This window comes from Mesitornis unicolor, unplaced genomic scaffold (genome assembly GCF_000695765.1).
Source record: "Mesitornis unicolor isolate BGI_N332 unplaced genomic scaffold, ASM69576v1 scaffold15517, whole genome shotgun sequence".
Lineage (NCBI taxonomy): Eukaryota > Metazoa > Chordata > Aves > Mesitornithiformes > Mesitornithidae > Mesitornis > Mesitornis unicolor.
In genome coordinates, this window is record NW_010194490.1 from 49,261 (window position 1) to 75,565 (window position 26,305).

The 26,305-nt window shown below is 37.8% G+C and overlaps 1 protein-coding gene across 1 annotated transcript in view; it reads right to left on the reverse strand.

Moving 5' to 3' along the window:
- The window catches only part of LOC104543262 (chromosome unknown open reading frame, human C2orf43), a 110,673-nt gene that overhangs the window by 36,241 nt on the left and 48,127 nt on the right, over window positions 1-26,305 (reverse strand). Inside the window, exon 6 of the mRNA XM_010187831.1 lies at window positions 24,138-24,307. Coding sequence (XP_010186133.1) covers window positions 24,138-24,307 — 170 coding nt within the window. The remainder of the gene's footprint in view (window positions 1-24,137; window positions 24,308-26,305) is intronic.

A 26,305-nucleotide genomic window follows, 5' to 3' on the forward strand; every position in this document is an offset into this window, starting at 1 on the left:
AATTGCACACAAATTTAAAAGATGGTGGTTAAGATGAAGGATAATTTTAAATAATTTCTTTCTTTCTTATTTTTTTTAATCATTTGCAGACAGTAATAGAGAAATGTAAAATTCATATTTTTCAAACACTTATCAACTACTTCTTAGTTTACAGTTAGATTCCCGAGCCAGGATTTTGAAATATGCATTTGCTTGCAGAATTGCTTAAAGATGTAGTTCAACTTCTTTGCAATACAACTGTGGATACAACAGATTTAACATTTTATTATAATGACACACATGTTCATAAAAAAGTATGTCATATTTGTGTCTTGAAATAAGCAAAGTAGAAATATACAGGTAAAATTCAGGAAATTAATGAGATTCAAATGCTCAACATCAGTTAGTAATTTTTGCCCTGTCATATGCCAAGATCTCATCTCTCTGCAGCTTACACCAGCTGAAATGAAGTAGATGGCACAGAAATACATTAATGTTACAGCTTTCAGAATTAATTTAAGACCAGTCATTCTGAAGATGGAGGACACTGCCCATCATAAGCACCTGGTACTGTCACAGCTACGAACCCCACGGTATATACCATTAAGTAATGTGCAAAGGTTAATGAACCCTTTATGTATGCAAACCCCTCTCATCCTTAACGATAGAAGTTTCCTGTGATAATAATCAATCAAAATACCAAAAATGTTACTCATAACTGAAGAGAGAAATCCACATTCACCCGGTTTAAATCACCTCAAATTCAAAGTCCAGTGATTTTTATCGGTTAAGCAGATGGGAAGGGAGAGAGCTGGGCAACCAGAGAACTTGGTCACAGAGACATGGAGATGGAGCGGATCTGGGACTACTGAAACTTGGCCAGTGAACCCACTGCAGGCAAACACGCCCCGTGCTCACAGGACACTGAGAGCTGTGGGTCGCGTCTACCCTTGCTGTGCTTTGGTCAACTCCAAAAAACCGGTACAGATATTCTTACATTACACTGGAGTTGACACTGTTGATTGCTGTGACAATAAAAAATATTTGTAAAACTGTCATTCAACTCACTTAAGAGTTATTTATTTAACATGCTATTAAGTTGCAAAATTTCAACACTCAGGATGACGCATACATAAAGTTCAATGTGTAAGACATAGATGTTCTTCGGTTTAGTCATCAGGCAGCTGCTTCCATTTTCATCACTAATTTTTAACTCTTTAAACTACACAGGGCTCAAAACCTGAATGGTTCAAGGGGCTGTAACACGACGCAGTGTCTTAGAAGTTTTAGATCCTGTTAACAACAAAAAGCTAATGTTACCTGCAAGCTAATTTGATGTGGGTGCCAAGGCAGCTCCTAGTCCGTAGTCAAGTGGTACACAGACCACTGAAAAAATGACTGAGGCCTGGCCTGAGCATGTGTCCAGAGAAGAAACCACCCCAGAAGCCCAGTAGGTTCTGCCCTTTATTCCTCCAACAGACACCACAACAGTAAGGTGTGGGGACTTTCGGAGTTTCACTTTTGTCACTCTATATGTTTTGGTATCTAGAGAGATCAGTCCATCAGCTTCAGGTAGGTATGACCTGCACAGTAAATATTACAACACAGGGGGAAGAGAAACTACTTATTTCACAGGAAAGGTGAGCCCTCAGAGCAAAAAATTTTAAATACCCATTCCCCAGAAGCATGGCATTGACCAAGGAGCTTTGTTTAGGCATGATCCCTAAATTAATATGATTCACTTCAGGTGATCACTGCTTCATATAAGTATTAAAGAATAAAACACAGGCTTCCTCCAAACTACCCACATAAAGGACACACATTCCTGTACATCTGGGCTTTCTATTCAGCTTTTAATCTATCTAAACCAAGATGACAAGGTGACAACTGAGTACCTTCAAGTCTTCACTGGATAATGGTTATGTCAAAGTGGTTTTGGATTTGCAGAAACAGTTAAAAGTTTTTTTGGTCTGATTAAAATAAGAACAGAGTACAAAAAAGTCAAACAATTAAATTTGCAGTAAGTTATTACTTATCACTGCACAATTTAATAGTCTCAACCACACCAGCAAAGCATTTTTGTAAAATGTTTAAATGGTTTTCTTGTAAAATCTCTAAAAGTATGCAAATCAGATCAAGCTAAAAAAACCACTGTAATATTTTTCATTAATGACTTCTACAGAAAGAGACAAAATATATTTATCGGCTATAATCTGAGGTTGAGTGGGTGATACTACTTGTTACAAGGACTGGTAAATGACAGTGCTGAGGATGTAACAATACGCTTAAAAACTGGATGCCACTTACAACTAGTATTTAAAAACGTGACTCGATTTTCAGAGACGTATTTCCTTGCTAATGAAATTGAGTGTCGCAGTACTAGTCTTTCATTTGCAATTATATTTTTGAAATGCCAGCACCTTTGTGACAATAAATTAGGTATTAAGAAGAAATTCTTTACTGTGAGGGTGGTGAGACACTGGCACAGGTTGCCCAGGGAAGCTGTGCATGTACCCTCCCTGGCAGTGTTCAAGGCCAGGTTGGACAGGGCTTTGGGCAGCCTGGTCTGGTGGGAGGTGTCCCTGCCCATGTCAGGGGTTGGACTGGATGAGCTTTAAGGTCCCTTCCAACCCAAACCATTCTGTGATTTTATGATTTTTGAAACCAGATCGTTTTGATTATGCACAAGAAATGCTGGTTACAGGCTCAGCCCCTCAGATGTGAACACTCCTGAGATCACACAGACACGCACCTGAGGGCCTGCAGAGACGTAACACCGTGCTGCTGCTCTTAATACAGAGTGATGTTTTGTTAAGAGGAACACAACAGGAGAGAAAAGCAGGCAGGACGTGAAAAGGCAGACACTGTCTGACAGAAAGGAGCAGGGACCATTTTAAAGATTTGATTCAGAAAAGACCTCAAGTAGTTGAATTCATTATTTATGGTCAGGCTTTGCCAGTCCCTGGCTCTCAAGGGACTGACCATCCCTGCCCACGACACCTCACAGGTACATTCAGATCTCTCTACCAAAGTTGTAAAACAAGACTCTGACCCACTGTAGAAAATACCAATATTTAAACTTCCTCAGAAATAACCCACTGGTTCACCCTGCTTTAATGGCAGAAGCAGCGGTCACTGGAGGCTCACATTGACTTTTCAGCGGGGAAGGTTTTGGAAGGTCTTCCCTCCTGTTGCACAATCTGTTCTTAATCACCAGTGGCACAGAAATGGTTAATGTAACAGCCACCAGCAAAAAGAACATAAGGCTCAGATCCCACGTTGATTATGCAACCCGGAGCCCATGAGGAGCTCCAGAGATCAAACCAGTGGGCAGAAGCAAGGGAGCAATCTATTGGGTTTTATAACTGACCCATGGCACTGGCCGGTGCTCAGTGAAGCATCATCCAAGCACAGCTCTGGAGCTCGCCCACAGACCCTGCAGCCACACACCCCTGCTCCGCAGCATCATCATGTGCACAACTTCAAATCACAGGGTTGGAAAGAAAACGAGGACATTTTATTTAAAATCCCTTCAAAACCCTATGAAAAGCAAAAGCTTTTTCTCTGTCAAAAGTAACACTGCTTTTGATACAATTTTAGTTCATCCCATATATTAGTTTATTATTCCTCTGTTGTGCTGGCAGAGGAAAAGCTATTATCTGTCAGATGAAACCTAGTAAATTTTGCAAAGATAACATAACGATGCACTTAATGGTAATCTACAGTCCACCCTTGACACAGAGGGCCACATTAATCACAGTTTGTTTTACCCAGTGTGCAGAAACCTGCAGGCAAAACAACGAGGGTCAGGGAAGTGTTCCCTGCTTTATTACAACAGCTGTGCCGAGCAGATCTCCAAGAAAACACAGGATGGACCAGACAGTGTTGGCTTGGGCTTTCCTCTCACCAGAGTGGGACTTTGTGGACTTGTCCGTTCACTCTGCTGAGTCATGAATATGACTGTACATATAGTACAGTATAGTGTAGTATAGTGTAATATACATAATGCAGTTCTATTTTAAAATCTTTAATAACTTCTTCACCTGTTCAAGATATCAGCAAGCTGTCTGCCACAGCTCAATATAAAGAAACCCACGTGATTTCATGACAGCAAAGGAAATAAAGACTGAACACAAGTGACAAAAAGAATATTTCACTCCTGGTGTGAAGTAAGAGCATACCATGTCCACTCTCATCTGTTTTGTCTTATGGACCTCCTGTGATCCTAAATGAATGCTGAAGCACACTAAATAGGCAACAGAGCAAGTATCTCAAATACAGTTAGTAGAGAATCTCATCACTGAAAATTTCAGAGTGTTTTATTAAGAATGAGAAGATGTCTTAGTATGTTTTTTATGGACAAATAACCTGAAATTCAGGAAGCCAGATGACTCCATGCGCAAATATACATTATGAAAGTAGGAAGATTTAAAACAACTGTACAGTAACGTTTAAACTCTAGTTTTAGCATATTTACTTCATTCAATCAGAAATACCCCAAACTGTTCAGAGGGATTTAATAACTGATTTTGTCTAAATGAAATTCTAAACACACTGTGTGTCATCCATAGCAATTATACACAGACCTTCCCTTCTGTTATCAAGAGTTAATTCATCACATGCTCAGCAAGGAAAGAATAACCAGTCACTAACTGCGTATGTCTTTACATGCATAGATGTTAATGATACCTGCTGAAATCGCACCATGAAATGGTGGAAAAATGAATGAGAAGAAACCTTTGCCCCTTTGCATAGTTAATTTTGGCTCAGTGACATCAAGTTCACTACAGACCCTTAGCTGAGGTGCCTAAGGTAGGAGTTAAATCACCCAAGACTCCCAGCTGAAGTCAGTCATGGACAGATACTCAGAAGATGTCAGATGAACTGAAAACATTTCATAGTCTTTTGCTTGACATTAATGGTACAGAGGCTAAGACTTCTAATTAGGAGCTTTATCACATAGAACAAAATGAGACTCCTCCATGGGAGAAGCAGCAGCACATACTTTTCAATAAGTACTTTTTGAGGGACCAAATGCTACTATAAAGTAGCACTTGAGTAAGTGTTCTCTAAAAAGGCCTGTTAATAGCAGTGTATTGTTTCCAGCACCGAAAACGCTGTTTAAATATGCTGATGCCACTTAACATGGCAATGTATAAAGACCAGCAAAAGCTGCAGATATGCAACAATTTCCAGGTTCTGGCCTTGAATGATTCAGAATTACTAAACATCACTTCATACTACATGCATAGCGTCTACACAGTGCATGCCAAGACAAAAAATGCAGGTCAGCGCTAATAACATCAGTGCATGATGTCTGCAGTTGCACTTCTGTGACAATGAAGTCTCTCAGTTCTGGGCTTCCTCTGCCATGGAAGCAGATGAGCTATAGCGTAACTTTCTCTGATATACAGAAAGAGTTGCCTACTGCTTTTCTACTACTTTTTAGTCAAGCAAAGCCTGCATTTGCACCCAAGGACCTTGACACTGGTCTGCTTAGAAATCAAAAACATTGTGTATTTGGTCAACATTTGCAGATCTGGTCTTCAAATTACAGATAGGGAGTAGAAGAGGAGACACTAAAGGTATTTCATAATTACTGGCACTACTTCTCCTTTGTAGCTATATTACAGTTTCCAATTAATGCAGTGCTTTAGTACATGCCACACCACCTTTCTGAGCTCCAACCTGGGTATCTGCTTCATGATGATCAAGGCAATTTTTCCAAGCAGAAGTACAGGAAAAAAACCCCAAAAAACAAACCCTCCCCCCTACAGAAAAAAAAAAATTAGTAATTGAAAGAAACAGTATAATAATGAGGTTCTGTTAAGTTAAATTTGGTACCAACTCAGAAGCTAGTAACTATCTTTAAATATGCCCAGGAAAACTAATCTAAAGCATGAATGAGTGGGAAAAATCCTGGCAATAATACAGCTGAAAGGACACATGGGAGATGGTGAATAGCAAGTGATATGCAAGTTTGCAATATGATATGGTGTAGAAAGCAAGCGAGAGAAGCTCTGCAAGTTAATGTTACATATTGTGAGGAAACACATCACAAATGCCAGAGGAAGCTCTGTCTCCCTGGGAGGCAATGCAGATTGCATTCTGTGCTGTACATCTCAAAAGGGAAGATCTCAACCAAAATCCAGCCAAAAACACAGCATAAAATTAATGAGTGGCTTGGATGAGAAAATTTTTGAAGCAAGTTATATACATAGAGAGAGGAATATGAATAGTTTGGTAAAATGGGAGCAAAAAGGCAGAGAACTGCAACTCCACAAAATTTTAAGGTCTATAAATGCAAAGGATGTGAAATAATATTTTGGGTGGGAAAAGTGACATAAGTAGATGCGAAGAAAAGACATTAAAAATTGTAAATGTTAGAGCAGGTAACAGAAGTCTGTGTTGACATCAACTTTTGCGCTGCACCAAGCTATCAGGTCCCAGCTGTAGAACCATTACCAGTAGGAACGGTGCAAGAGAGAGAAATGCCCCCTTACTGGAGTGTGACACACTTTCGATTTCTAAAACCAGAACATTGTATCACGAAGCTGTAGAAAAGTTAATGTAAGGCTTGATAATGTTTTCTAGCTGGCTAGAAATTACCTTGTATGATATTACTTATGCTCTTCTGTCCATATTATGCCAAATTAAAGTGCATGTGAGTTCTCTCCAATGACATATGCCATTCATTTTCACAAGAGCACTAATGGAGACCCTTAGCCTTATTGTACACTTTGTTACTCCACAGATGCAGTGAGAAAAGCAGGTTTTTCTTAAACCTTAGCTGTGCATGAGATGTATAAGTAACAGTAAGTACAGAGACTATGAAGACAGCACTTTTAAAGTCCTTCTTCTGCACACCCAGACTTTTAATTCTTACCATACGTGCACAACAGATGAGTCTGTGTCCTTGAAGCGCTCTGCTGACATGGCTGTCTTCTCAACCTTCTCGCTCTTGTTCCTTGGCCAGATTGTCACTGAAAGGTCAAACTAGACCACAGTCAGCAAGAGCTGAGGCAGGGGAAAAGTGGTAGCCAAGCTCCAATCAATGTCTCCTCTAGAGATCTGCAAAGCAAAGCAACTAGAAATTCATAACATACTTTTAACAAAACAATATTGCCTTAATATTGTGTTGCATCACATTCTAAGCTCAGGTTGGCTGTGTGACAAGGGCTGTTTCCTGCTCCAGTTCTGTTTTCCGTTTATCCTTGTCTGATGTCAGGGGTGTCTCTGCCTCTTGGCATCTGATGTATTCTGCTTTGTTCATACTTAACTTCATGTTTTTATAGTTAAACTCACTTACAGCATAGTCTGATGGATTGAAGTATTAGATTCAATTTCTATTCTGGACTTGAACACAACAGGCGAAATGAGAATTATCAAAGCGTGTGAGACAGAGACCACTTTTGTTTCTTTGTGACCGCATGTACAACCCATGCAGACCCCTTCTCACCTCTGTAAAACTTCACGACTATTACTGATCTAAGGGAGCTGGTCAATTTAGATATGTCTGTTGGTTTGAGTTACAAAAGAGTGAACTTTTGGAGACTACAACAGGCTGGATTCAGGGTAAGACAAAATGAAACAACTCCATATCTAATGTTTTAAGCTATTTCTATTTGGACATACATATAAAGTATCAGCTATATTTGTTCTTCAGGAAACAGTGTACATACATACATACATATATGTATGTTATACACACACACACACACACACACTTCATTTTCACATACCACAGAAAGTTTCTCTAAGAAGTAACATACACATGAATCTTCCCGAAATCCTCAGAAATAGATTGTTTCCAAATGTTTCAACAGCAGTAACTCCCTTCAAGATACAGATACAGCACACACTGACGTTCATCTTGTGAAGCTGTGACAGCTTCTCAACTTCACAGTATTCTACTGTGGTATTAACTGTTGCAAAATATAACATCATATCAAGATTTATGTCTTTTAAAGGGAAGATTAAACAGTTGTGTGGACAATGCTGTCCTCAGTGATATCAGAAAAAGTCACTATTTGTAAATGACACATAAAAATAGGTGAGCCAGGCAACGTTTAATGAAATTTAAGTGGAAACTTCCTTGTTGGATCTTAATTTCCCAACGATCAATTTTCTTGTACCTTCCTTCTGAAGTAGTTAAACGTAATATAACGGATCACAGCAAACTGAATTTTTATCTTTCCCCACCCTACAGCCTTTTCCTTACTTTTCATGACTCAATCAGACAAATATTATTAAAAAAAACTTAAGGAGCATGTCATGCTTTCATACTCTGCCTCTGGTATATTCTTTGCCTGAGGTACGTCACCATTTCTGGGACAAGTTAGCCAAAGGCATTCTTTTAGCTGTAACACGGACACTGGCTACCAACAGCCATGGACAAAATGCAGATGCAAATGAAATGCAGAAGCAAAATTAATACACTAAAGAACCTCATAGGCAGCTAACCTGTGCTGTACGTTTACAGACTATCCTGGAAACAGACAGGAATAGTTTAAGATATCAGTAGATGTTAACTTGTAGCTGATGCTATTCAATGACAGGAAAACAGAAAACCTCAACTGCCCAGCTGATGGAAAACGTCAGGACTCCCTGGTGTAAACCAGCAGAACTACGACCACCTTTTGTCAGCAGCAAAGAGTCTCCTTAACTCAGCCGTGTACCTTCACAGCTTTGCTTCTACTCTATGTAGTAAAAAGAAGAATTTAGCAGACAAAGCAATTAGTAAGATGCCTTAAAAATGGCAGTTAATGTACCTGTTCCACACCATTTAAAAACTTACACTTTCTCCCAGTCTGTCCATCTATCACTCATACTAACTTACAGTTTCTTACACTCAATATATCCAATATTATCATATAAATTACAACTCCTTCAACATCTGAATTTGACCCACTATGTTCAAATATATATAAACTACACATTTTAAAAATTAATCAAAACTTGGGTTTATTTTTTTACTATTTTCTTTCAGCTTCTACCTGGCGATATAAATAGCAGGCAATATTCTCATCTGTTTAAAATGCTCTACAGTGATCGCAAGGTTTTTCCATGTCCTGGCAGCTTCTTTATTTAACATACATTATCCAATTTTATTTGAAGTACATCTTTAATGCCCCAAGCCTCCAGTGCTTCCTGGCAGTTCCACTTGGATGGAAACAAAATTCAAGGACCAGCATTTTTTTAATGTATTTGTATTTCAAACCGAAGTCCTCAGTGTAATGACGAATACAGTGCTGGGTACAATGATCACATCCTTAGGCATGTACCCCTGAGTGTCACTTGCAGCAAGGTGAGGTGTGACTAAATTTACATCTAGTTTAAGGCCACTTTCCACTGACTTAGCATAAATTTGATTCTGAGCCTTGTAACTTGGAAACCTGCATCCAAACTCATTGGATCAGCCATACCAAAAGTCCTTTTAAAATGTTAAAAACATTTCTACAGTATTAATTTCGCGTAACATTGTTAAGAGAATACTAAAACTTGCTCTGCAGCGTTTTCTTAATAACAGAAGAACTAAAATGGGATGAAAATAACTCAGGATATATCTTTCAGCAGCAGAAAGTGAGAGGCATGGAAATCTTGGTAGTATCTAACTTCAGCTGCTAAGAGTAGGAAATCATCTTTGCCAACAGTGGTCACAAGCAGAGTAATCGAAAAGGCAGAGCCCTAGTGAGACTGCTGCATGTTTGATGTCCTAATAAATGTAATGGGTCTTAATAACGCCCCACGAATAAATTCTGATTAATGGACTGATTTTTCAGGTATTAAATATGACAGTCTACAGTCAATGTAGGTCCCACCAAAGATAAAATATTCCCAGCTCTAGAGACCAAGAGTCTCGTATCTACTCTTGGATAGGCAGGCGAAAACCATGGCTGCTGTAAAACACTTATCATGGTAGTTACAGAATGAAATTGAGACCTTTGACAATTCCCTTGAAACCAATATGTTTTCAATCACAGCTTTCAAAAGGTTGTCAGTATTTTCCATAATACCTGACCTCCAGTGCTGAAACCTGCTCAACGGCAACAGGAGAGGGACCATCCACACCTCACCTTACAAGTGGGTCACGGCACAGGAAAAAATTATCTGTTGTTTGACATTACTTTAAATATTTTCCAGGAAGAAGTACTCCTACAATTTTTCCAGATGAAACCCAGAATTCTGCTAAATATACAAAAGGCTACAACTCAGAAGTGTCCTCTACAGGCACAACAAACTATTTCTCAGCAGGTCAGCTCCACATACTGAACTATTTGCAAATTATTAAAAATATTAAAAATATTAAACACACAGGCTGTTCATTACATTTACAAGTCTCACAGGACTGAAATGCAAATTACTCGGTACTACAAATATTTGGGTAACTGAAGACTTGCCCAAAATATCTGGGGGAAAAAAAAAAGCAAAAGCAAAAGCCTTTTTATGGTTAAGGTAATAATGAGAAAACTGTTCTCCCAAAATTCTGTATCTTATTGTTGGATTGAAAATAGTTTCATAGAGAAAATATTCATTGACAGAGCAGTATTTTACATAGAGAATTAAGCCCCATCAAAGTGGGTAATATCATTCCATCTACTAGGGAAGTGCCAAACGAGACGGCCAAAATTTGGAACGGTGCGATAATACCGGCAGGGATGGATTTGTTGCTATTATGATTAAAGCATATAAACAGAAGAAGATTAGGAGGGGTGAGAGTGAAAAGAGAGGAAGAATAGTTTATTGGTTGGAAGAAGGGCAGGGAGAAGCTTATGTTGGAATGCAGTGTCACAGTTACACACCATAAAGCTTTCAGTTGCTCCCATTACACGAATGTCAAAACGCAGCTGCCACTTTCCAGGAGAAATTCTTTCCATTTTCATCTTGGAAGTACAGGGTGGGATTTTTTTTTTTTCCAGTGCAGCGGTCCCATGTGATCACCACACTGGATCTGCAGGTACCCTTACGGTACATGGACGGGTAAATGTGATCCTTGTGGACATGACCTGGGACACTTCTCATGATGAACCAGTAATATGCCCTTAAAGTAAAGAGATGGCTCGACAAAAAGGAAGTAGTAAGAATCAGATTTTCTGTTGTCTTGAACCTTTTTGGTTGTCTTGAACCAACTGCTTTCACTGATTCACTTGAACCAACTGATTTCAGTATGGTACAACCATACCTACCAATAAACCTCAATGACAACCCATTCAGTTTAAGGAAAAGTGGCTGAACAAGGTGAATGAGAAACCAGCCTTACAATTATAATCTCGTTTTGCTGATGAAAAGGGAAGGCCATGATTTTCCATCAGTGCCTCGAGATCCTTGGATTTCTATTTTTAAGTGCTACACTTAAAACATTTTGAAGGAGTATTTTTCACCACTCACTGAAGTCAGCTCTCAAAAAAGCATCCAGTCAACCCAAGCCCACAGCCCTTCTTGGCTAGAAGGGTTAGTTGATAAGGAAAGTTGAGCTGACATTTAATGTTGGAAGGAGTTCAGTCCATTACCATTTTAACCATTTTAAGTGGCTTATTTAAAGATGTACTCTGGAGGAACAAGAGCAGAAGAAACCCTGAGTTGTAGTATCAGTAAAGGACAGAAGGATGAGTGAGCCAGGAACTACACACTGAGAAGATATGGAATACAAAGCTGAACTTTGTATTTTTGGGAAAGGAAGAAAAGAAACAAGGAATATTTGAGGTTCAAGATAGAACTTACACCCCAAAGTCTTGTCAGGGTATGAGAAGAAAAGAAAGAGGAGGGAATGAGGAATTCTGTCAGTCAGCTCGGTTTTCCATCCTTGTATTGACTTTCCCAGGACTGTAAGCATTTCAGATACTAAGGAAAAAATACAAAATTCCTTCCTTCACAATACTACAGACTGCTTCACGCCTTAATTATTATGATCAACGGAATAAAGGCAGGAATCTGCTAAAAAGAGCAAAATAATCATATCTAATTTATCACACTAATAAAACTGGTCATCCGGTAGAAAGGGTTTTAGTGCAACTGAGAACAAGAATTTGGAGAATACCTTTCAATTGCCAGTGCCAGATAAAAAGTCTGACTCTGCCAGCTGCCATTAAAAGTCACAACTGAAATCACATTTATTGAGATCTCGGGTTTGTACCTTTCATTTCAGTAAAATACACTTAAAGTAGACACACTGCTGTTCTAAAATAAAGGACCAAAAATTCAACGTTTTCAAGAACAACTAGGACTTGGTGAATTCTACTCCTTGTATAGAATTACGGTTCAGTTTGGAATTTGAAATGGAGTAGAATGTTCTTAAAATTTTCCAGTGACTAGAAACGCTGTAACAAAGTTATTAAAAGCATATTTTCATTAACATTAATTGAACTTTCTTACAGGACTCCAAAGGTAACAAGATTATTAAATACATTTGTGGTTCCTGGACTTCCACTTAAACGTATACTTAACACTGAATTCCGTATGAAAAGGCAAACTCCAATGATTTTTTTTTTTCAAAAATGTCACAGTTAAGTAACTTGTATCCAAACAACAGAAATCAAGCATTTCAAATATTTATACATCGAAATAAATGGAAAAGGAAGTGGACTTCTATTATATTTAATTTTGAAGATAGTCTGAGTCATAAGAGCATAGGGAGCGATTCTTAAGAAGAAATCTAGGGCTTGATTTATCTCTCTAAACATAGGTTTACAGTCACTTAACACATCCTTAGGTATCTGAAAAGATCCATCATGATATCATCAAAAATTCCCCTAAAATACTCAGTAACCAAAGAAACACTAAAGACAGGGAAAATAAAATTCTCCAGTATTTATCTGAACTTAATTCAATAGTATATTAGAAATGGCCTAAATGCAGTCAATAAGCAATCTAAGCTCAGAGATTTTATCACTGTTTTGTGTAAAGTTTGTGTCTTTTCCTGATTCCTTTCACTCCTGCAGTGAACTCTTCAAACAGGACGCGCCATTCCCAGTACAGAAGCTAATGCAGAGGAATACACTTTTCCAGCCTAGCCTCTAAAGTAAGCACCCCTAGTCTTCCTGTAAACCACGGAGAATGAACGAATTAACAGTATGGCACAGTAGGAAATATTTTTAATTACAACACTGTCCATTTTAAGTAACCTCTTCAAACCAGAAGATCCAAGTCAAGTCCTTCCGCAGTGCTAGAGCAGCAGTATCACATCCAGTGAGAGGCATGAGCTGATGAATCAGCTCCACTTCTTTGTGGAGGGCTCAGGATTGCCCATGAAATTACATTTCAATATAGAGCTTCTAGGAACAGATAATGGTTACTGGAGTTATGACCAGGCTCAAAGTTTAACCACATGTTTGCAAAGTCTGTGTGCAACTCCACAATGTCCCTTCACATGCTCCTTTCATGAACAATTCTTTAATGCCCTAACTGACTGCTTTCCCCTTTTCTCTACACAATTTTAATGAAAGCTGCTGATTTCCAGCTCTATTGTCTCCTGTAAAAGCATATTAATTGCAGTAGAAAAACAGAACAAATTCAAGCTATGTGCAACATATCTTGATACTGAATTTTGTTCATTTGGACCAACTCTCCAAAGAGATGGATCAAGTGCTATGTATACACATCTGAAGCCAGATCTCAGAAGATTGCACCACCCAGCATAGAAGATTCTTTGGGAAATCTGGCTTTCAAAAGGGTGTTGAGCTCTTCTGAAAACATGTACTATAAATCCTAATTGTTTTTGAAATTCACTTCTTGTTATAGGCTTATGATTCCCTCATTTTTGTAGAATCATTTCACTTAGTAATTACAATATGAATCCAAGATTTTGGAGACCCAAAACGACGAGATCTTATGAACAAATCCGTTAAAATCCACAGTACTCAATAAATCCTGTTATTCTGCCATTTACCATTCTAGCCATCTCTTTATTTTTAGTCCTTCATTTCCTCTTCATTCTCATGTTTTACTTTGGATTCTTGATGAATGATCACAGATTCCATTTTTCAGTTTATTTTTCTTCCTTCTCTGTTTGTACATTTGGCTACTTTAATGCCTTTTAACTTCCTAGAAAAAATAATTTTTATAGGTTTATTTGAATTCTGGCTACATACATCTGAAAAGAAATCACATGTTTCGTTAGTAGCGAAATAAACACGTTAATAAAAAAATTCAAGTCTCTTGCAATCCAAATTATTCTTATGTTTTCCTACTTTCAATCATCATAGAGCGAAACTTTGATTTTCATATTGTTACTATTTGAATTGAGCAGTAAATCAAATATGTCAAGGAATGTGATAGAAATTGAAGTTTCAGTGAACATTATGAACAAAATACAATTTTCCTCAGAAAGACTTGGGAATTAATTTTTCTCTTCTTCCTCAGGCCTTCTTATCACAGGCTGAAGATCTAAAGAAGCTAATCACAGAATCACAGAATCTTAGGAGTTGGAAGGGACCTCAAAAGATCATCCAGTCCCCAACCCCCTGCCAGAGCAGGATCACCTAAACTAGGTTGCAGAGGAACGCGTCCAGGTTGGTTTTGAATGTCTCCAGAGAAGGAGACTCCACAACTTCTCTGGGCAGTCTGGGCCAGTGCTCTGTAACCCTTACAGTATAAAATGTTAAAAAAATCTGTTAAAATTCTGTTAAAATTCTGTTAAAATTAGAAACTTGTATCCATATCCTAGGTAATTACACTGTGATGGTTATACTGCTGCTGATCTTGTCAAGCCTGTCTTTTAATTGCACTAGACAACAATTCTAATTCAATTCACACTTGTGCTTTTAATTATCACTCTACTATTTACCAATCTCATCTATCTTTAGTATTTCTGGACTGTAAGTTTTCCTGACTCAGAAGAGTGCTGAACTATATGTCATCTTGTATTTCCCATGAAGTTCTAGGACTGAGCAAGTGACAGCTACTTGCTTCACCTGCTTAAAAAAGCCACACAAGGTATGCTATGTATACACATGGCAGCACTGTTCAGAAATGCATTACTTGTTTCCAAAATTCACATAAAGCAGTAGTACCTTATCTTTCCAGTATCTCTATTTCTGCTTTGGGAGAGACATTTAGGAATCAAATGGTAAGATGAACTGAGACTGTAGAGCCTTTTGTCTATATTTGGTAGATACATGAAGAGTGGATTTAAAAATAAGTTTTGTTTAATTTAGTGTATATCCCTTTTTTTTCCTATTCTTAAGACTGTTGCATTGCAATCTTTAAGTTTTGTGATTTCTAAACCAAGTTTCTATATTGATACATTTTGGTCAGAAACTGAACTCAGCCAGGCAACTCCACAACTCAACCACCACCTTTCAGGTGACGACAGGATGATGAACTACAGCTTCCATGCGGCTCACATGAGCTGAGCCGTGGTGCACTAACACAATATAACAGAAACATGGCATAAAATATGCGTGAGCAGAGTAAAACAAAGCAATTTGAGTCAAGGTTAACTTCAAAAAGCTTTCTTTGGATCAGATAAGCAGGCATGAGCTTTGGCCAAGTACGCTGACAAATACCATAAGCTTCATCCAAACCTTTCATTCGCGCTTTCTCGGTGTATTCTAGATTTTGGGTTACAAGTTTAAGATCTCATCTGTGAAGATCTTGAAAAGGGACATAGTACAAGAGGTAGTCTTTCTCAACATGAAATTCGGAAAATTCTGCATGTTCCTGATCCTTAAGTTCTGTTCTGCTAAAAAATCCAGAATTTCATCATCATATGCTGGTAACTTGGCTACCATCTTTCCTTGTTTCTTGCATGCTACTTGTACAGTTGCCAGCAAGAACAAGTCTGGATTGCAGGCACAACAGATGTATAAAGTAGAGCCCTCTAGAAAACTCTTTTGTTTTTTATTTCTCTCTCTCCCCTTTTAGTGGGGGGAACAACTTTAAGCATAAATCCAATTATCTCAATTGAGAGGAAATTGGATTGTTAACTAGCAGGCAGTTACACACTGTCAGCTACAACATATCTGGCCAACAGAAGAGTCAGAGGATGGCATCATGTGTAACAGACTATACAATTATGATTCAAAACTAATTTTCTCTGTTATCAAGTTCTTGAACACATTTCAGTTCTTGATAGATTTAGTTATTTGTTGGTAATTGATAGTTCATGCCACTTGGGCCTTGAAGCCAATTTTCCATTAAAAGATTATATTCTTAATGTGAAGAAAGATATGGAGAAGCCTCTTCCTGGTGAATGCAAAAGACAAATAATTGCCTCCTTATTTAATTTGCCTGTAGTAATTTTTACATATGAAGATGTATCAACTTCAACAGTTCCTTTCTCATGACATTTTAACTTTCTTAAAGTTTTTTGAATCCATGAGCTATTTCACATTTTTTTGTCCTCTAAATTACAAGGCGGGTTGTTTGTCTGTGAAGGGAAGAGGAAAGTCAGGCAGACCTATGCAGCACATGGCAATCTGGACATTGCCTGTTCCTAGTCACAAAGGCAGCGTCCAGTGAGGGTTAGATAAAAAGATCCCATCTGCCTGTTGATTGCTGCATTTCCTTACAGTTTACATTTTTTAAAACTTTATTTTGGTGGGGAGAGATAGAAAAGAATATGATTGGGACCATTAGGATTAGAGAGTCTGTCATCAAGCCAGTGAAAATAATGATTGCTAGCGGTCTCCTAGGTGAGCTGACACTCACCCCTGCTCCACAGTTATGGGCTTTTCACTGACAACATTCACAAGTTTTGTTCAGCTTTTAAATTCAGGCCGGTGGCCTTTTATGAGTGACTCAGTCAAAAGTTAGTATCTCTCTAACAAATCTTCGTTTGCCATGAACTCACCCGCTATTTGCTTTCCAGCCCCCTACCCCAAAGAGAGAAGGTTTTTCATATGAAGGTTGTTTTCCTTCTTCCATTTTTAAAAAATATCTCCACAAATCTTTATAGAAACTCCCTTGATGCTTCAAAGATACAGTATCTTATTTATTCAGTCAGGTTTAATAAATCATCTGCATTTTTTCCAAAGAAGAGAGCTGCATAATGTTTGCATATGCACCAAGTTCTTACTGCTTGCTTTACTGGCTATTCCTCTAGATTTACTGATATTGCCTGAGGTGCCACTGAAAACATATACCTGTCAGAACTTTGTTATTTGATGTAAGGTGGATTATGCAGCCTCTGCAATGTGTATATTGTCAGCTAAAGTAAATTTTAGTCTAATTGGTGGCTCAGACCACCTGTGCTTCCTGGTATATGCTCTCAAAGGCCTGCTGTCTTTCAAGAACGGATAGAAAACTGACAAATATATAAATATCTATATAACAGAAATAGCCCAATTCAGTGACCAACTTAAAACATCCATGAGGTTCAATTATCACACACCTCTCACTGAAGGCAGCTGAACTTGGACTCATGATTAAATCGGTGCAAAACCGTGTTAGTCTCTTTCTTTTTTTGCTCCCTCAACACTTAGAGGGAGATGAAGTTGGGTGTGTATCAGGTCAACTCTGCTATTGTTTTTTTAAATTAGCTCTGCTCATTTATCTGAAATGGATGGACTGGAGGAGAAGAAAAATACATCAGGTTCAGTTTAGGTTTAGTTTTAGCCTAGAAATTCGCAGCTCTCTTCACAAGATACATATTTATTTGAAATGTGTACCAATTCCCTTGTGAGGTCTGCTAAATATAGCCATCTATTTTTTTTTTCTGCATAACAATATTGCAGATGTTGTCACTGCGTTCGTATTACTGTTTTCTTTACCCACTTTAATTTTTATGGGGTTTTTCTGCACTTCATTATTTAAGCCTGCAAGTAACATGAAATTCATATAAAAAGTTTTCTCCATATCATGATCCCTAATGCTAGACACATCCACACATCCATATTCCAGCCATCACTGCAGTCCATTAAGGAACTAAGAGCAAAGAGCTGTCAGCAAGGACAAATCAAGTCAGCAAAATCATCAGAAGTGAATTCACCCAGACAATAGCTACGTAAACTGACTCTGTTTAAAGTGTCATGCTATAATTCAGGTTATCAACATTTGAATTAGATGCTGTTATGTTAAATAAAACCTTCAAAAATGGAAAGAAAATTTATATTCTTATTTACCTTCCGTTTTCTTTCTAGTTCCAAAATGCACTATAACTCTAAGACGTCAGAACCTGCCAAAACAGTGTCCGTTCAAAAAGTCTTTTCTGTAATGACACCACCAGTCTTGGATTACAGATACAGGTGCTTTTATCAGCAAATGCACTGCCTTCCTACAGCCTTTGCCTCATCCATTCATGCTGCTGAAAAAACTCCTCTTATCTCAAAGGTCTGACATGCTTAGCAGTTACAAAATCTGCCTTTTAAAATCTTGTTATTTGTGTGGATTTCCAGTAATTTTATAATTTAAAAAATTGTTTTCTCGTAGAAATACTCATATTTAAAAACATGGTGACTCTTCTCTTTCCTAACATTATGAAAGTACTTCCCAAATTCATAATCAAGCTTTCAACACAACTGAAACTAAATTATTAATGCAAAGGGTGACTGCATTAAATACTGTACCACAACAAATCACTCAGCAGAGGAATTCTGACACGTTCCTCTCTCTTATGGCCTAATTCTACTTTCACTAAAGTTAGGGGGAGCTTTCCAAGTGCTTCAATGGAAAGAAACTTGAGTGTTCCCCAGAGACAAGAGAACCAACTTGATCTGAGGTAGAAAGGCAGCAGAGAGACAATCTAATATTCTTCCCAATTGAGATTTTAAGCCATCACAAAACAACTTACACACTCCTTCCTCTCTCCTTGTAAGTAACTATTCGCATCGCACAAAAAGATGTGAAAAACTCATGTAGCAAATGGCATCTTTTTGCTATGACGGTCAATTATGCATTTGACAACAGTGGCAAAATAAAAATTCTCTCCTTGTCCAGTTCAGCTCTTGGGAGAGCCAAAAGCTTAAAGAAAAGAAGAAAAAAGGACACCAGCTTGAAGCTTCAGCCTTTGGGAAACTGCATGTCAAAAAGAGGATTATCTCTGCCAGTAAACTTTGGTAAAACTTTGATAACTCACAGAACTGCTGCTGACCAACAGACTTGACAAATTAAAGCTTGAGTAAAGAATATCTAAATATGGAACTATTCCTGAATAACTTCATGTGTGAACACTCATGTCCAGAATGAATCTAGAATATATTCAAAACCATTATGTTAAGCTATTCTGAAAACAGATCAAGCTGTATCAGAAAAAGACATTTAGTTTGGAATCAGAATGTATTACATTACTTACTCAGCAATATTTCACTTGCTTTAAACTTCATATTCTTACTGCAAAATGGTATTTATGGATAGACATTCACGCATTGTTAAGAGAGATTTCATTTCTTCTGTAAATAATAATTATTTATTGTATTTTATGTTGCATCAAAAGACACATTGCAATACAAACTATCTACTGCTATTTTTCACTGTTTTAGTAAAGCTTCTTTTAAAACAACCTAATTCTATATATACAGGTAATTCTTATACATATGGAAAAAAAAAATCTCCCTGGCCAAGAGATGGCAAAGAACAGAGCATTTCTGAAATGTCATATCCCAATTAACATCTCTGTCAGAAGGGCCATGTGGAGAGATGTCTTCTGCCACTAAGATGTGTTGCAAAGTGCTGCAGGTAATTGGGAAGAAGCAGATTTCTAAACAATAGGAAAAAAAAAAAGCTAAGAGAGCCATGACATCTGCGCTTCTGCTGTGTACCTGTAGGCCATCAATGCTCCCAAGCAAGCTGTTCACGACAGATGGAACATGGCCTTTTGGTTCAAGTACGTAACCACAAAATGAGGACTACATATGGCACCCTAAAGGTGTGATTTAGGGGAGCACCAAGGGTAATAAATGACCCCACTACTAAAAGTGAAACAGCAGAACTTTGGAGTGACAGAAGACTAATCAACTAAATTTTAAAGGAATTATAAAATATATTTCTGGCTTTTTCTAACATCAGAACTAACAGCAATAATGTTTTAGAGATGAAAGCTCTTTTTTAACTAAATATTTTGTAAAATTTAAAAAAGTAGAAAGAAACAAAGCTACTATGCACATATATAAGCTTAATCTAAAATATCTGTATTGAAAAAGCTTCAACTAAATGCTTCCCATTGAAGTAATTCAATTACTGTGACCACTAATGGGTGAGAGAAACATTTTTATATGGTTTAGAAACTGGCTAAACAGGCAGAAAAGCAACAGCAGAGATATATAGCCAATTTCAGTAGTTCAAAAGGTTAACAAAAAATGCCTGGTACCTCCTGTTCGACACATTTAATTCATTTATAAAAGGGAATGAATAGCACCAACATTTTGTACATCATAAACCAATTTACAATAGTCAGAAATGTTTGCTTAACTCAAGAAAGCCTGGTTAGTGGACAGCCTCCTGATGGGTGAAGGTCAGCACTGATTTATGAAGAATAAGACATTGCAGAAACCTAAGCTATGTCCATTACCAGATCCTGAACAAGGTGTAGCTCCTCAAGTGAAAGACCTGAATGCAATTCATATGCAGACAAAAGAGAAGACATGAAACTATGGTTATGGTACTGTATAAATTCATGAAATCATTAAATGTGAACTCTGTAATTTTGTTAAGCTCATCAGAGTTCTTGAAAGAAAGTACAGACCAAGAGATCTCTGTTTGGGAGAATACACAGTTAAGGAAAGATAAGGCTGATGCACATGAATGTCTGCACAGAAGCAATGTGACAGGGTTTCCAAGGTATGAACTTGTTTTATACACAACTGTCAAACCTATGTTTTGTTAGCAACAACATCAAACAAGTTCTAGCAACACCCGATATTCTTTGGCACCACTGAGACACAGTAGCAATGCATTGTTTTGAATTATATATTTCAGATATTTTATTTCCCTAAACTGAGAGATACTCAGAGGTTTTAAACCCTTCCTCCTCAATGAGTTGTACAGGAAGAGCAATGCTTACATTCTATCATGGTTTCACTCATTGTTAAGTGTTAATTTAGAATCACAGAATGGTTTGGGTTGGAAAGGACCTTAAAGCTCATCCAGTCCAACCCCTGCCATGGGCAGGGACACCTCCCACCAGACCAGGCTGCCCAAAGCCCCGTCCAACCTGGCCTTGAACGCTGCCAGGGAGGGGACATCCACAGCTTCCCTGGGCAACCTGTGCCAGTGTCTCACCACTCTCACAGTAAAGAATTTCTTCCTAATACCTAATTTATTGTCACGAAGGTGCTGGCATTTCAAAACTATAATTGCAAATGAAAGACTAGTACTGCGACAGTCAATTTCATTAGCAAGGAAATATGTCAATCTTTTGATTACATTAAATGATCAAACAGACTATTTTAGGAAAGACTCTGTAGTGTCGCCAGCAAAGCAAAAGGAAATCCCCCAAGCAAGGATTTCTATTTTAGAAGAAAATGCCTGGAGGATGTACCATATTTATGAGTTAGGCACAAGCTCCAACAACCGAGAAAATAATTTTATCACTCAACTTCATTTTTCAGTTCTGCTGGCTGAATGAAGAGTGAGGATGATTATGAGGTTAAGACCAAGTACCAAGTAAGCTGTGCATTATTGCATTTTCCATCTGCACACAGTAAGGCTAATTAATGTTTTTCCTTCCCAGTGTCAAAATCTTTTATCAGTCAGACAAAGTGTGGATGCTCCACTACCCACAAAGAGGCGAAATAAGATTTGATGCCCACCATGACAACTCAGAAGTGCTCACAGTTGCATGTGTGCCAGCAAACAGGATGGCCAGGAACCATCCTCTGGTTCTGCCATGGAACAGGATGGCATAGGATGGTCCATGTCCACATGCTTGAATTTCCCCCTGAAAAAAAACAAGATGTCTGCATCCAAACTAACTATTGGGAATGGTCCTGGACCTCTGCCAAGCCTAGAACCATGCCAGGGTATTGCCCGGGAGATGCTGGCTGCTTTGGGCCAAAACACCTCTTAGAGACTGGTCCAAAAACATCACTGTGTAGCTGGCCCAGTACTCAAACCCATCCAGTAGCTCCACTTAGTTACAAGTATGGATGTAATCTGTGTGGTGTGGCCCTTCTCTACTAATTAGACTTCATTAAAGGCATCAACCTAAGATTAAGTTGGTGTTAAGGGGTCTCCTGAAGAAACTAATAACAGAAGCCACTCTGAGAGTCAATAGGGAAACAGGGATGGAGTTGAAAACTGAATTTATCCTGGGGTAAACTGGCAATTCCTGTTTCATTTCTCTTTAAATGAAATAAGAAGTTTCTTAAACTTCATAGAAGTTTAAGAAAAAATCCACAGTAACCCATCAACCTGCACAGCACAAGGACTCAAGAAATTAGCAGCATTCAAAATCGACAGCTGAAGAGCAACCAAGAAAGAGAGATGAGAAAATAGCACTTTCTCCTTTTCATGAATGCTAACTTAACATCATCAGGTTCCCTCATCATTGTGCAAGAGAGGACAATGTAGTCTGTATCTGGTGAGACTGCGAAAGGGCTTTAAACTGGGTAACAAAAATCAAATCTGCTAAACATACGCTCCAAATATAAACATTTACCAAATTATTTGAACAATAAATACAACACATTAACCTCTAGCTCAGAATAATAAACTGTAAGTAATCAAAGGCTCTTAAAGCAGAGGATTTAAGACTAAAACCAAACCTCATGTAATAAAAGAATATCACATAAGAGCTACATGAAAACAAAATCAAGTGATCTAGCTACTAAAATACACATATGTGCTCAAAATCTTGTGGGAATCAAATATTCCAGTAAAAATAAAGGGAGAGATGGAAACACAAGTTTCTTATTATCACACTTCATATGTTATAAAAGCTAACAGTTAACTTATTTTTGGCAAAGTGACAAAAGTTGCACAACACTCTGGCTTACACAAATATTTTCTATTGTTAAATGCATCTTAAATGTAGCTTGTCATAACTTAACTTCATGCACACAGTGCACCACGCAGTCTAAGAGCGTCCCAAAGATACCTACATTTCAAAACACTGACAAATAGCATGCTGCCAGTATCCCGTGAGCCAGGTGTAAAAAAATTACTCAACAACTCACAGTTGAATTGAAACCAAACAAACCAATGTCTGTAATAAAGACTGTACAGATGTTGACCAAAGAAAAGTTGGTATTTTTGGACAAATTACTGCACGTGGTATTGTCTACAACACTCCCTCTTGAAAAGATAAAACATTAATAAAGGTTCTCTCAAAAAATGCCCTTGTTTCTAATCACAAAGTGAAATATGCCTGTAGAAATATATCAGGTTAACCTCATGTTTCATGTTTTCAGTTACTGTTTCCTTTAAAGGAAAAAAAATGCAGTGGAAATGGTTATGAAGAAGTGGAAGAACCTATTCATACATATATTAAACACAGACTTCACACTAACGCTGCACTTCTTCCACTGAAGATTTTATAATGCAAAGGAAGAGGCAATGATTCAGCCAGAGTGAATGTTTAAGAACAAAAATTCAGTATTCTTCGTTCACTGGTAGAGTGGATTACTACTAAGCACTGTTTGCCATTTCCAGAGTTGCAAGGACATGGTCCTGCCTCATAGTGCTTCACAGTGACAAAGAAAAATGTTCAGATACACAAGAACAAGCAGTAACACCTCCCACTCTCATCCAGTTACACAAACCGAGTTGCAGAAGCAGTTATGTATGCATATGTATTAAATTTTAAAAACAATGTCCTTCATAGTAGTAGTATTCACAGTTTCTATTACTGTTCTTTTCTATACATTTACTTGTGTATAGCCATAAATCTGCTTGCCTTAAGATAAGAAGCTGCTAGTAAAATCATAATCAGTTTTGATTTCTGGCATAGTAACGTAATGGCAAATATCTAGTGATCTGTTTATAAATTATTTAAGGATGAGAAGAAAACAATAAAGTCATAAGTATATTCATCGCCATCATTAATCTTGTATATTACAAGGCCATTCAAAGGCCCAGATTCAGAGTAAGAACTTTATTTTACATCAGACAACTTTATTATTAGGATTAGTCATTAATGTTTTTATTTCATTTTAATGAGAACTAGGATTGAAAGTTTGTGTATAAAAGAATATAACTTCCATAGGAGAGACATGACATTACCCATAGGCTAAGCACGTGCACTGCTTTGCTAGGAATGTAACTCCCATTCTATAAGGTTAATGTACCTGAAGTTCTGATGCTCGCTTCATCATCTCCAGTGTGATGTAGCAACCAATAGAATGAGCAATCAGTACCAGCTTTATATCTTTTGATACATTCTTTCTGAGGAAGTTCAGCTTATGCTCTACTTGTCCGTTAAGTCCAAAAACATCCTCTAGCTCCTTAATATCTGTGTCTGAAACATAGAAGAAAAAAGAAGTCCTTTGTTTTAATGATACAAATTTCACGTATCTCACTTTTTTCACTTCTTTGGAAAATGCTGAAATATGTAAAATTATTAATTTTAAAACACCCCCATTGAATTAAATGAAATTAAATTTTAAGTCACCACCCCAGGTAAATATAGACCGATGAATTACATGTACAGGATGTGAAGTGTCAGCTGTAGCTGGGGAATCAGGGAAGGACACGGAAACCCATGGAGCTTCATGGCACATGATGTAGCTCTGTGTTCCCCTTCATTCAGATTAAGACCAAACTCAAGGCATCAGATCAGCTTAAATCAACCCAGCTTCACATTGAGACATCAGGATCTACAACAGCAACACCACTCAGGAACAAGAGTCTCTTCACACAAGACAAACTATCATATATCATCTACTAAGAACCTTAAGTTATTCAGAGTCTCCTGTCTTATAATAAAGATGCACAAAGCCCCACGGAATGACGAAAATATGAAATGAATATAGGTCAACATGGAGCACTAGCACTTATATGAACTACCCCTATTTAGGCAGGCTCTCATCATTGCCAATTCAGCTACAAAAAGAAAGATCTAATTTGGTTTTAGCTGATTGCGCAATTTCATTCCTGTTTTGGCAGGAACCTCCTAGAGGAGCTTGGGCAATCACTTACGATGAGGACTTTGCTACTCACTTCCTGGCCAGTCAACCAGATAAGGATCAGCTCGTGCCTGTAATGATTTACAGCAATTTGGGCATCTTTAACTCTTGCTGATGAAGTGGGTGACATGGCTTTCAAGTTTCCCAGTCTAAGTGGGTTCACAGGTCTTCCATCCACTAAACTAAAAGCAAAACTAAGGATACACCACTCCAATTTAAGCCGGACTACTCCATGGAAAACACTGTAAGAAGTAATACTGAAAAAAAGAGGCAAAATGCATAAAGGAAGCTATGCCTATAGCTTATCTGAAAGACATGTACTGGTACTAATATCACCGAATCCCTTAAATCCATGCTATTACTTCAGGGCTCTGTTTCATACTCCAGTTTAAACCCCTGATCTTTTACACTCCTTACACATTGACCTGCAATGCAGCTTTAGTCTGACATAAGCTAGATCTCCTGGCAGCAAGGTCCAGACACGTTACGGGGACCAGCTCATTACTGAGCCATAGTCTTACCCACCTCTATCAATGCAGGAGTAACAGAGGTAGCACACACACAGCCCTAACCAGCCCACCAAGTACTGGGTGTTTAACTTCTCACTTGGATTATTTTAATATCCTCTGCATCAGTTCCCTATATGAAAAATAGATGTGGAAGAAAGTATCCCTCAGGCAGAGACACCATAAAGATACATACATTAAAGAGACTGAAGGGCATTCAAAAAGCACAGTAAGAAAAAGTTAGCAACTATATTTCAGATATAGTTGGCTTTGCATGGGCTTGGAGAAAGTGATAACAGAATCCTTACTGTCTCTGTCTGTGAACACAGTCCATCAAATTATAAAGGCTGACTGATTTATTAATATACATGTGGTAAATTAGATGGCATTTGGTCAGTAACCTCAAACATTGAAAATTCCTAATGCTACTGTAGTGAAGTTATTGGGGGTTTGACAGTGATGGTATTAATGGGCAGTCTAAGTGAGCTGGCACTATATTGCCTTTATGATCATCTGTACTAAACATAACCTTCTGAAGCAAAATTACTGCTAAAGAATATTCTGATGCCCTTTTTCCTGAGCTTAAACTGTTACGGTAGAGGTCATAACAAAGAAGTTCTTAATTAAACTAATATTTCTACTGAAACTACTAATGATCATATCCCAGCATAATTTATAGCAGTTTGCTCTAAAAGAAAAAGGGTTTACTAAAACACACTCACGGAATGCAAAACTAGATAAGAAGTACTATTTTGCCTATTTGGCTTTCTACAAGTAATGGAAAAGAAAGAGTTTTTTCTGTTTTCTGAAAGCCTAAATAAAAGC